The following is a 13088-nucleotide window of genomic DNA, read 5'->3' on the forward strand; positions in this document are numbered from 1 at the left end:
CAGTGCATATGCTTTCCAAAAATATGAAATATGCACTACTTTTGTGGTCCACCAAAGTTTTTCTACAAGTCGGAATGGATCCACCAGAGTGTGTACGATTGTATATTGTTCTTGCGATACACAAGTCGCAATACACAAGTCGCTGCTAGCGAGTTCAAAATTTTGCCAAGTATAACAATGGACAAACTTGCTTATTTCTGAGAACTAAGGGCAAAATGAGTGTGGAAAATTTTCAGTGTGAACTTTTACATCCGTGTAGCATTCTAAAAAATATTAATGACACCGATAGGAACCTTGTTCCCCATCTGTCAGGTTTATTTTTCTTTCTCATTTGATGGCATACACGCTCACTTAATTTCCCCCTCCCCATTTTGGACATCTCTGGATCCGCCCCTGATTTAACACCTAATTATTTTACTTTTATTATTAACAAAATAAAAAATAGAATTCACCAATATATTATCACTTCATAGTTATTTCAATTAAGACTTAATTATTTTACACTATAGTAATTGTTAGATTTAACAAACCTCTATTCTCGGCAGTGAACACTGCACTGATAAAAAATTTGGTCAGAAACAAAGACAATATTCTTTAGAGAAAAATATATTAATGAAGTAAAAAATGTTGGCAGATTTCCAGTTGAGGAATCACATGTTGTTTACTTGGGTTTAGGGTTTCTGAACGTATAGGTAATTGTAAATTACCCCCTAAGCCATATCGGTACTTAACAGTGCGGCGAATGAAAAAACCGAGTCAGCTTCATGCAAAAAAAGCGTATGACTCTAGGGAAATGTCACAAACAATACAGTTGAAAAATTCATCAAAGTCATTAGCAATCCCTTTTTTCTTTATTAACAAAGAAGAATGAATTTTAGAATATGCAAGTTCTTGTACTGATAGTTCATTAGCAAAGGAGAATAGGACTGTGAGAAATCCAGATTCTTAGTTATTATTATAATTAAGAGGTATATTTAATAGCAGATTATTTATTAATGAAATTCAGAATACCAATTATGGTAATATTTTGCTATGAACCCTAGGGATATAAATGTTAAATTTATATAGTCAAAAGTTACATCGCAGACCTAAAGTCTAAAGTGATCTATCAAGTTACTATATCTGGTTATATAAATCCCTAGGAATTAATTGAGTAAGTGTAAAATATATCGCTTCGAACGTCTTTCTTATTTGAAAAATATATCGTCAATCCACTGTAGGGCAACTGATGTTGATTTCAAATAATAACGATAACAGAATTTTTTTTTTGTAAGAAGAAAGGCTTTTGATGTTTGCAATTTAAATTTATCAGATTGAAAATTAAAACTTCAAAGGTTAATGACGGTGTGATGGTACTTATATGGACATGATGATCTCCGGAAGACGTCTCTGCAGTACTCCAACTTCCTTGATAATTTGCGTAAATGCCATGGGGGATGTATATAGACTTATTATGCCTACTTAACAGAGGCCAAGTACTAATGGAGTATAGTCATAAACCCTTTATATAAATCTTGTTACTAAATGAAAATTATTGTTATTAATATTAATATTATTTGTTGTTTTTTTGTTTGTTATTATTTATATTTATTATTATTTAATTTTGTGTTATTAGTTTTTATTATTAATAATATTTTATTTTTTTTGATTATTATTTTAATTGTTATTTTTTTGAATTATTAAAGTTTTATAAGTACATAAAGCAAAATGGTAGACACCATTTTGTTGGATTAAAAGCCTGTATATCAAAGATGTGTATTTAGTGAAAAGTAACATAATTAAACTTTACATATTTTTAATACTAATGAATGGTTACTTAAACCAATGTAATTTACATTTTCTTTTAGGTGCAATGCAAATTTGAGGAGTAGGAGTATTTTTGGTGGGAATCGCACACCAGTGGGGTCCTTGTGGTGGTGAATTGGACAGTACACCGGGAGACAATTCCCATCTCTTCCGAATAGTGTACTGTGTTTTCTTTAACATGCATATGGGCCATATTACACACAGGACCAATGGCTTAAACATCTCATTCGAAAGATGATGCACTATCGTAACTTGTAACTTGCATTTTCTTTAGGTGATCAAGTTAGGTGCCGATGCAAATTTAAGGTGAAATGTATAAACACTACATACTCAACTTTGGTCACTTCATGGTGATACAACAAACATAACTAGATCTCCCAGGCTTTTTGTTTTTTATATCATAGTAGAGATCTTCCATTCTACCCTCAGCATTACCAATTGCAGTTCAAGTTTGAGTCTTAGTAATATCAATGTTTTTTCATGCATTTTTTTTTTACTTCATAACTTAATCTTCATAATATCAATCATTTCCCATCATATCAATAAGTAAAAAGTTCTGACATATAATATACAGATCTCGCCCAATTAAAAACCACTTTTGGGTCCGGGGTTCCATAGTTTTTAGCAGCTTTGGTCTCTATAATAATAAAAAGACATTTGTTGTCTGTAGTTAAAGATGGTCTTCAATTGGAGGGGTTTTTAGTTGGAGGGACACCTGTATATCATATTTCTTTTATTTAAAATTTTGGCATTGATGTAATGCTTATAAATAAAATTTTGCCATGTTTTTTTTTTTTTCAGTCAGCAAAGGTTCCTGATAAACGTTCATTGCGTATTTCACGGTTCGATTTTGACGATTTTTCTCTGAAATCTGATGAAATGACAAAAGCCTCGCTCAGAATCTTTTTGGATATGGGTCTGATACAGAGGTTTAAGATGGACTATGAGGTAAGTACTGATCTACTGTATCTACTCAACATAGATACACTATAGAGTTCAAGGTACTGTCTGTCTGGAAATCCTTAAAAAATTCAGTTAAAACATTTAATAATAGTATGAATATGAATATAAGTAATGAGATGGCGTGTTTTACTACAGGCATTCTCAATTCTCATGCAAACTAAAAAAAAAATAATAAAAAAAATTGAAGAAGTCCCTTACAATGCTTGGGAAAATCCCTCTTTTAAACACAGAGACACTCAAATCACCCGAGTGTTTTTACATAATCGGAAGAAAAATTATTTAAAACAAAATGAATTAAAGAAAACAACAAAACATATTTATATTACCAGTGATACTAGCCCCCGCCAGACACCAACCCGGTATTTCTAAGTTTCAGGGATGACAATGAATTAAAACAGAAATTAAGAAGACTATGCTTGCAAATTTGTAGATTGGAAGAACAAGTTCATCTGATAGGTCATTCCATAGCTTAGCACCATGTGAGATGCTATTTTTCTTACACTCGGTGTTCATTTTAGGAATATTAAAAATTGATACCATTGGCAAGTGTGGTGTTGTAACTATTTTCTCTTATGCGAAAGTGGTCAGAAAGATATGATGGAACATTGCTATTGAAGATTTTGATACATAGTTATTGCTTCAGTATTGTGCATTCTTTGTTTAAGATTAAGTAGGTAAGGTCTTGCAAGGCTTGAGTGCTGGAGTCACATCGTGAAGATCTTGTAATAATCTTTGCTGTCATACACAATGTCATATTTTTCTATACAATACTAAGCCACATACTGAGTCACATCGTGAAGATCTTGTAATAATCTTTGCTGCACGGTTTTGCAGGATTTGGAGTTTATTAAAATATTTTCTATGAATTACTCCAAACGACACTGCAGTAGTCGAAGTGTGGAGCTATGATAGTTTTGTATATTACTTTGAATTTTTTGAGAGGCTAATGCATTTGACTTTCTTAGATAGTACCAAGCCCTGCAAAACCTTATCATTTACATTATCAGCATGGTTTTCCCATTAATTTTTTTCATCTATACATATACTCCAAGGTGCTTAACAACTTTTTACCCTCAGACTTTGCTCATCAATTTGAATATAAGTATAAATGTTTGAAATCTTCGAAAGCTTCTGATATGTCCCTATGATCGTATATTCTGTTTTATTAATATATAAGCTGAGTTTGTTAATTTTAAGCCACTTTTGAACATTGTTCAGCTCCTCTCATAACAAACAACTCATACAATATCAAAAGTACTCTATTATTCATTCTTCTACATAACTTACCATAGTATTCAGCTTTATACATGAGTTGCATTAGTATTTGGCTATTTGACATATGTTATTGGTTTTTTTTTTATGTTCAGGTGGATGAACTAGTATAGGTGTATTTTCATCTGATTTCCTCCCCTTTGTTGGTCCTAGAATAAAATCAAAATAGTAAAACATTAAAAGATTGCAAGGCAGATTTTTTTCTTGTTTTGCAAACCCGCTGCCTGCCAATAATGATGATTTTAAATAAAAAATTGATTTTATTTTTGAACAGTTACTGTACTCGCTGCTACAAGAAATGGAAGTATCAGAAAAAAATTTGTATTTATTTTTATTACCCCGTCTGCTTCCTTGATATCACCTAAAATAACATATCAGTGTTCTTCCTTAATTATAACTTTATCAATTCTATACTACACTGTTTATATTCATCAATAAACTTTATTTTTGATTTTCTCTGCCTGATGCAAAGAGTATAGAATTACAAGAGATACGAATGTCCTGATTATGCATGTTCGAAACTTAAACATGTGTACTATGGCAAGCCGAAATGTTATTTAATTGCAATTAGGGGTTTCTTAATTTTTAGTAGAGGTATCTTACATTCAAGTACAGTAAAGACATCTTTTTTTAACTATATCTCTATTTAATAGAGATATCTCTATTTAAAACTAAAGTATTTCAGTTTGTAATTAATTGACAATTTTGCTCTCCATAACAGATGCAAATACGCGTTCGATATGAATGTCCCTTACATTCTTTTGAAGGAGGCCCTGTAGTTTGTGGGACAGTCATACTTTTGAGATCCTTTCAAAAATACCTTGATCGAGAGTCAGACCTTTTTCAATTCTATACTCTTTGCTAGATACTTTTGGTAAAAACCATTTTGCTAAATAAGAAAATTTATAGAGCAATTTCGCCCTGCTCTGACGATCTTTAAAAAACAAGTTGACTAAAAGGTATAAAATGTCTTGCCTTAATGGGCTTAATAATGAGTACGGTACCTAAAACTAGACCAACATCAATAAGTAAGAATCCTTATGACTGTAAAAGCATTTCATCTAATTTCCTAAAACACATAAAATTCCAGAGGTAAATAAAAGTGAGAATCACTGTTTCTAAATCATTCTGTGACATAAAAAGGATTTTTATTTTTGCAGAAAAAAACTCCATAGATTTATTTAGCCATAAATCACATTTCACAGCCCTTGGTTTTACAATAATATTATACTATTTTGAGACAAAATCTTTCACTCCATATTTGGTAATTATGAAAAAGATGATGAATTTGAATTCTCAGACAGGTTGTGATTTAAGTCAAGCCTTTTGGCTTGAATGTGTTTTTTTAGGATTATTTTGAATGATTATACTTTTGCTTTGAAAATGTCATATTTAATGAAGATGATCGATCAAGTGAAAGGGATTTAAACACTTGATAGTCTATAAATGTCTTTATGAGGCTTGGTGAGTGGAGAGATTATCATATGGGATCATCGATGGTCTGTGAGTGGGGAGATGATCATTTGGGACACAATATCATATTTTTCTATACAATACTAAGCCATTGTTTTAACTGTACAAAGCTGTAAAAAGAGCTGATCTTGTATGTTTAACTTGCTTGGAGAAAGAGAGCTGGTGATATGAGGATGCTTGTGACCTTATGGTGGCATAGTTACCAACCTGAGAGATTTGAAATGCGTGACTACACCAGTTGGAAGGGGGTGGGGGCCGCCAGGGCCCTGGTATCAGAACCCCGGTGGGGATCCGGATTTCAGTCACAAAATCAATGGTTGGTTGTCACAATGAACACGCAAGAGTGCGCGAGACTACTAGATTCTACTAAGTGCGTGTTGGCTAGGTTGTTTTGGTCAGGAAAAAGAAATTTTCTCTGTGAATTGATTCTCAAACAAGAGAAGCTCTCTATGACTCAAGCTACTGCATGACCATTTTTATATTTTTACTTAAACCAATTTCTTCTGATTTTAAATAAATTTTCCCCTGAATTTATGTGATAATTTGTTATCATGCATACTTGTGCTAAATGCGTGACAAATTTATGATCACGCCTGTGTTTTTGCAAAATGCGTGTTTCATCCAAAATCACTTTGAAATGCGGGACCGTCCTGCATGATTCAAGACGATTGGTATGATAGCCTAATGTTGAGTATACAAGGATGGTGATGATCCTGGAGTGTTGATGGTAGTGATCATGTGGTGGTAATGGTCGAGGAGGTGAAAATAATGGTGTGATCTTTGTAGTGGTGATGGAATTATGATATACTATGAAGATGATAATAATGCTGCTATGGATTTTAATAAGTTATTATGACCATCATTTATTTTAATCTATCTTTTTTCTTACTGAAGGTTTTATGTCGATGGCTGTTAACGGTCAGAAAGAACTATCGACCTGTTGCTTATCATAATTACAGACATGCTTTTAACGTTATGCAAGTCATGTACACAGTACTACAGGTAGGTTAATTAAACCTGGAGGGTGTTTTGTCAATCAACTGCTAGTGTTAATAATTATTTTATAGCCAGGCTCCTGTGAAATTTTTTTTTAAAAATATATTTATGATGTTTTTTGAAGACTCTGAAGGGATATTTGATGGAAAATTTGGGAATGGTTAATAAGATACCATTTTAAAAAAATATTTTAAAAACTAATTGAAAGATTGTGGTTATGACTTATTTTCCCACATATACGAATGTTTAAATTTTTAAAAATCAAATTAAATTTTGATTACATAATTTTGATTACTAAAATTCTCTTATTAAGTACTAGCCAAATGCGAAGATCTCTGCAAAGAACTAACAAACAGTATATTTATGCATTTTTCTTGATTAAAAGCGAGATAAATATTTTTTGTTCTAATTTTCTATTGAAAGCTGACTTAACTAAATCTACACATTGTAACCAGTTATGCTTTGGAGATTGGTGTATATAGGGTTTGCCAGGGTCCACATCCCCCCAAAAAGCTTGTATCCCGAGTCATTCCCCCCTCCCACTTGAAATGTTCTAAGCATAAAAATTGTGTGCAAGTAGTTAAAACTGAAATCAATCATATCACACCCGGAAATGTATATTGGAAATTAGTCTAAGACACAGAAAAACCCTACAAAGGAAAGCAAATTGCAAAATCATTTTATATACTACACAATCAAGAAGTCAGATAAAAGAAACATAAAATGCACATTGACCTATTTTTGTGAATTAAAATGTTGTTTTAAGATTTTCAAACAATTATAGTTATTACAAAATTAATAAGATATCAACATTGAATAAACCCTATTTTTTGCAAGACAGATTGAAAATTATATTGAAGGACAAAAGCATTTTTTGGTGGAAGCGGTTTGGCACAGCGGAAACGGTTTGGTTTCCCAACCTCAAAGTCGGGGTTTCAATCGCTTGCTGTGCATTTCGCGTGTGTCCTTGAGCAAGGCACTTTATATACGTTGCCTCTCTCCACCCAAGAGTATAAATGGGTACCTGGTGGGGTTGCTCCTGCGCCAAGATGGCAGCTAAACTCAAGCATGTGGACCCGATGATCAGGGAAATACTTACAGCGCTTCATATCTGTAAGAAAGGTGCTATATAATTGACCAAATTAGATTAGATTAAATCTAGTGGTTTGGGAATACACAGTATGAAGATGACGCACAGATGGATGTACATATATTCTGCCCAAGTGGGTGATTGTTTTGTGACAGAATAGGTTAAAAGCTGACGCAGCTGATACATTATATTTTAGTTTTAAATTATCGACAAGATTCTATTGGCTTCTATTTAACAAATTTTAAATAGGTCACTTTTTCATTGGCTAATTCACCTCATAATTAACCTTATTTTGTGAGCCCCCTCCCTTAATTATCGACCCCCACTTCTCTTTTGCGTCCCATCAGCTCTCTCCCCCCTCCCATTTCAAGACTACTAGATATGCCACTGCTTATTAGCTCAACTCTATTTTTCTGTTTCTTCATGAATTGCTGGAATAATATATGCAGAGTGAAAATGAACTTCTGTTTTTAGAAAATCATAATTTTTATGTGTTCGAAAATGAATAAGCTTACATCGTTTGAAAAGTGATATGGATGTTCATAACTTGTCATTTATCCAATTCTCAAATGCGTAGCCGTCTTCAGTAATATGACAGGTATTCGATAATCCTGCAGTCGTCTGTGTACGCTCAAATGTCATCTGATGCGTAATGTTACAATGTATGATTTTCTTTGGAACATCACTTGCCACTTAGTGAAATGTCTTACATTAGATTAATTCATAGTGTATGGAAGAAGTTTGATGACTGTTGCAGAGTTGTCACGGTCATATGTCGGCCTGTATAAATCTTATTCACACGATTATTTGTATTGCATTTTTTTTTATTTTTTTGAGAAAGTGAGTGATTTTTTTTTATGGGGGTTAGTGTAAAGCTCAGTCCCGATTATCAAGCTTTTCGTAGACAAATAACTGTTGTATGCCCATATTTAGTTATAATGTGCCTATATATGGTCATGATGTGATGTCATCATATTCACATGTCACATGTGTGCGTCAAATAAAATTTGATAGTCTGGACAGGGCTTAAAGATATGATTTTTTTTTATAGCAATCTTTAGTGTTCAATCTTTTATTATTATTCTTGTTGTTGTTGTTGTTGTTGTTGTTGTTGTTGTTGTTGTTGTTGTTGTTGTTGTTGTTGTTGTTTTATTTTGACAAAGCACGCTGATACCTGATGCTACCATAATTAATGTTAAGATACGGCCACAATATTTATTTTATTTATATTATATGCCATGAAATACACCTATGGTTGAAACATAGCTGAAACCACTTTGCAACCATCAATCACTTCACAGCTCGTCAAGAGTGCAAGCTGGGGTATCTATGGCCAGCCGAGAAAGATGATTTGTTTTGTTTGTATTTGAATAAATTGTTAATCATTCTTATTATGTGTATATCATCATTATTTTGTTTCACAGACGGCAAACTTAGTGTTAACAGACTTGGAGAAATTGTCCTTACTGGTGGCGTGCTTGTGTCATGATTTGGACCACAGAGGAACAAATAACGCATTTCAAGAAAAGTAACTAAAATATACCTAATTTAATTATCCACAGTACTTTTGTAAACAATATACAATTAAATAGAGATACATGTAATTGTGAAAAGTGCAATGTAATAGAAATTTATTTTTCGAAGGAAAGGATTTCATAGTATTGTACATTGGTACAGTATGTCAAGCATGTAGAGACCTAGACAATTATGCATTATGTGATTGAGACTTGCATCATTATTGTGGATTTAAATTGTAATATGATACTTAAGTAGCCCTGTTCATTTTCGGAATGTAATACATAAATGCGTGTGGTGTCTGTTAGTCACCATCATCATAATTGATGAGGCTGAAAACTCGGATAGGTATATAATCCTAAATTTAAGTTCAACTACTTTTATTTCAAGGAGACAAGAGCAGTTATTGCTGTCCGATTGATAGCCATGTGTAGACAATGGCCAATAAAATGCCTATGATGTAACCAGCTTCCTCAATTCTTATTGGCCACAACCTTAAAAGATTGATTTTAATTCGTTCAATAGATTTATTCTGTAATGGCGCATGTTTGTTTCAAAGAATACATTATTGTTGTTGTTTTGAAGTGTTTTAGTTTAAAATTAAACTAAACTCAATATTATTGAATTTATTTATTTAAAATGAAATGATTAGGTATTATTGCATTTCATTATTTTAATGATGTTGCTATTGTTAAATCTATCTAGATTAAAACAAATTAAAATTAAATAGAACCGGGAGAATTTCAGAATCATAGCCAGCATTTGATTATATATTCATAAGTCTACAAGGATTATTTTTCTACCCCTCCAGCCCTCTCTGAAAGTGAAACAAAAACAATGTCCTTTTTTTAAAACAAAGTACTGCAATTTAAGTCAACATTTTCTTGTATTTGTAAAGTTGGGCAATTGCTGTGTCGTGCAATGGCTGTACGATCGTCAGCCGACGAATCCAATTCCGCTCCCTGTAGGCGTTGACGACGCAACACCATCTACTGATTGTGGGTGGCAGTCTGAAAGTACCGTAATTAAATATGGTGTTTCAAATGCGATCCTTAGCCTACTGTTTTTGCACTTGTTAAAATGTTGATAATTGTGAACGACCTGTCAAATAACAAAAGTTCATAAATCAACCCTTTAATAAAGGCCACAAGATAAAATAACAAATTGCAAATTCATTTTAATTATGCTGTTTGTGAATATATATGTTATGTTGAAAACATTATTCTTTTCCTTATTAGGAGTCAGTCACCCTTGGCAAAATTATACGGGTCAAAGGCCACAATGGAATACCATCATTTTAACCATGCTGTTGTAATATTGAGTAGTCAGGTATGTTATATTATATTATACAGTATATATTATAAACATATCAAGGATATACCGCTTCAACAGAAAATTCCTTTTTCAGTTATAGTATACGAAAAAAAGTTTCTCTGGTATGATTCAAACCGGCAACCTCTTGCCATCAAGGCGAGCGTCTTAACACGAGACTACAGAGACCTATTTAAGATATAGATGTACATAAATTTCCCAGATACGGTGTTTTTACTCACACAGAGTGGAGCTACTATGGTTAACTTCAGCAAGGTACTGTACTGTATATACACAGTAAAACGTCTTTTTTGTACAAACATCAATTTTCGAGTGAGCAGGGTCCCCAAAATATAGCCGGTGTCTAGTATGTTCTTATAGTCATTTTTCATTTCATGAAATACGTCTTACACTCTCAGACATCAATTGGAATATAAATTTCTTTTTTTATCCATTTTTTTTTGTATAATTTTGAAAAAATTCAGATGGGGCCCAGGCTGGCTACACCCCCCCCCCCTCCAAATCCACGACAGCTATTACCATCATATCGTACATATATTTTAGGCATCGTCATATGTTAAGAAAATGCTCTCTACATCAATTTATTGTGTTAAGTTTAGCAATAGGTTTGTTTATACATTGAAATGCCAAAGGGCTTTGATATTCCCAATGCTCTCAGAATAATTATTATGACTGATTATAAACTTATCCTCAATTTTTAGAGCTGTGCTCATCAAAACTCCATTGTCTACTACTATCATGCCTCATTTTTATTTTATATTGATTATAAAATCTTAAGTGTATTTTTTTTAGTTATAACGTTACTGAAATTTCTCAAAGAAAAAAGATATAGATATTTTAAATAAAAGACAAATCCATTAAAAACAGAAAAGCCGGGCTTTTAGGTAACATTCAAGAGAGACATGACAAAATAGAACAGTCACTGGAGAACAGAATGACAAAAATGGACGTACAAATATACTATAATGGTGTAAAACATACTCGCATATATAACATAGTTTTCAAGATTGATTATTCAATTTTCTTTCGAAAAATGGTATAAAAAATATAAATTCATAGAGATTATAAAAATGAATAAAAGTAAATATAAATAAGAGGTATGATGATTGATTTGCAAGTTATTTTGGGTGGTATTTGGTAAATAGAAGGTTAAGAAGCCATTATTTACTTTATAAAAATGCCCTCTGGTCATTTGTGCCGTCAAGCATTTTTTTTTATTCAGGCCTGGAATTAGCCACTTTTTTCTTCTGTTTTTCAACAGTGCCCTCAAAACTGTAAAATTGTTGCTTCTTATATAATTTCACCAATTCTACATAACATCACTATAAAACATAATAAATATATGTTTAATTGATTTTGTTTTTAGTTTACAAATATATTTGATATTTTCAAACTAAAAAAAATTATTGTTATTATAAAAAAAATCAAACAAAAGCACTATGATAGAAAAATATACTACATTTACAGTATTTGATTTTAGTCTTCACATTGATTATAGATATTAAGTTATTTAATTGTCTTCATATTGTGTCTAGATTTGTAATAATTAAATTTATGTCTTTACTAGTATAGATCTTGAATAATTCAATTTACTTTTCAGATTGAGTGTAGATCAGAAATAATTTAATTTAGTATTTAATTCCATTTTATATAGCAGAAATAATTTCATTCGAAATTACAATGGTTGTGTAAGTCCAAGTAAAAAAAAAAGTAGTTTCTTGTCCTAATATTTAAAAAAAAGGAGAATGAGGGGACATTTTTTTCTACTCTAATACCCGATTCACACATGAAGTTAAATTTAACAAAAAAGTAACAAATTGTAACCGAGCGATCTCCCGAGTTATTCCTACCGAGATAAAAAGCATTCACACGCGTCTGTAAGGTAATGCCAAGGTTGTGTAAAATTGATTCAGTGTTTATTCAATGAACCATTTTTCCCCTACTGCGATATAGTTCTAGCCTAGGCCTAGTTGAGAACCCCTGTCACAGATGGACTGTTGAACTCACCATCACAGTAAACATTCGAAGCAATCAATACCCTTATCAACTGCTGTACTACTACTACTAAACTAGGCATAGCTTCCAACGTTTCTGTCGACTCTTGTAATACTAGTAATAGTACTAACACCATCTCGACGTTCATTTTATGTATATCTTCTTCTTCTACCGTTACTAAACATAAATAACAAGGGTAATTCATTCATCATTGAGAAAAACTAGGCCTATCTATTTCTAATGGATCAGAATCGTATGCAGAAGGAAGAAAATTTAAAGAACCCCGTGAAACAATAGATTGTTGTTGTGTTGAAATCCCTGCGCATGCGCAGATCCATCCATGTTACATTTTGGAAGCTTTACCAGCTTCAGCGAGGCTGGTAAAGATTACCGAGACGTCCCGAGATTTTACAAGGATATTACACGGAGGTACTTTCACACGTGCCGTAAAATGTTACTTTTGGTTACATTTTGTTATATTTGGTAAGATTTTTGTACGTGTGAATCGGGTATAAGATGACAAATCCAAATAGAAAAAGCACTAGACATGATTTATACTATATGTATCCCAACCATGTATGAGCGAGAGAGGATTTATAAAGTTATGAATTTAATATCAATTGGAGTGATATGATATATAAAATAC

General features: G+C 32.3%; 1 protein-coding gene across 1 annotated transcript in view; it reads left to right on the forward strand.

Annotated features, from left to right (window-relative positions):
* The window catches only part of LOC117115184 (dual 3',5'-cyclic-AMP and -GMP phosphodiesterase 11A-like), a 91843-nt gene that overhangs the window by 64684 nt on the left and 14071 nt on the right, over positions 1-13088 (forward strand). Inside the window, exons 9-12 of the mRNA XM_033258892.1 lie at positions 2608-2754; positions 6409-6516; positions 9025-9128; positions 10354-10444. Coding sequence (XP_033114783.1) covers positions 2608-2754; positions 6409-6516; positions 9025-9128; positions 10354-10444 — 450 coding nt within the window. The remainder of the gene's footprint in view (positions 1-2607; positions 2755-6408; positions 6517-9024; positions 9129-10353; positions 10445-13088) is intronic.

This window comes from Anneissia japonica, unplaced genomic scaffold (assembly GCF_011630105.1).
Source record: "Anneissia japonica isolate Jap-2015-1 unplaced genomic scaffold, ASM1163010v1 scaffold6997_len847652_cov182, whole genome shotgun sequence".
NCBI lineage: Eukaryota > Metazoa > Echinodermata > Crinoidea > Comatulida > Comatulidae > Anneissia > Anneissia japonica.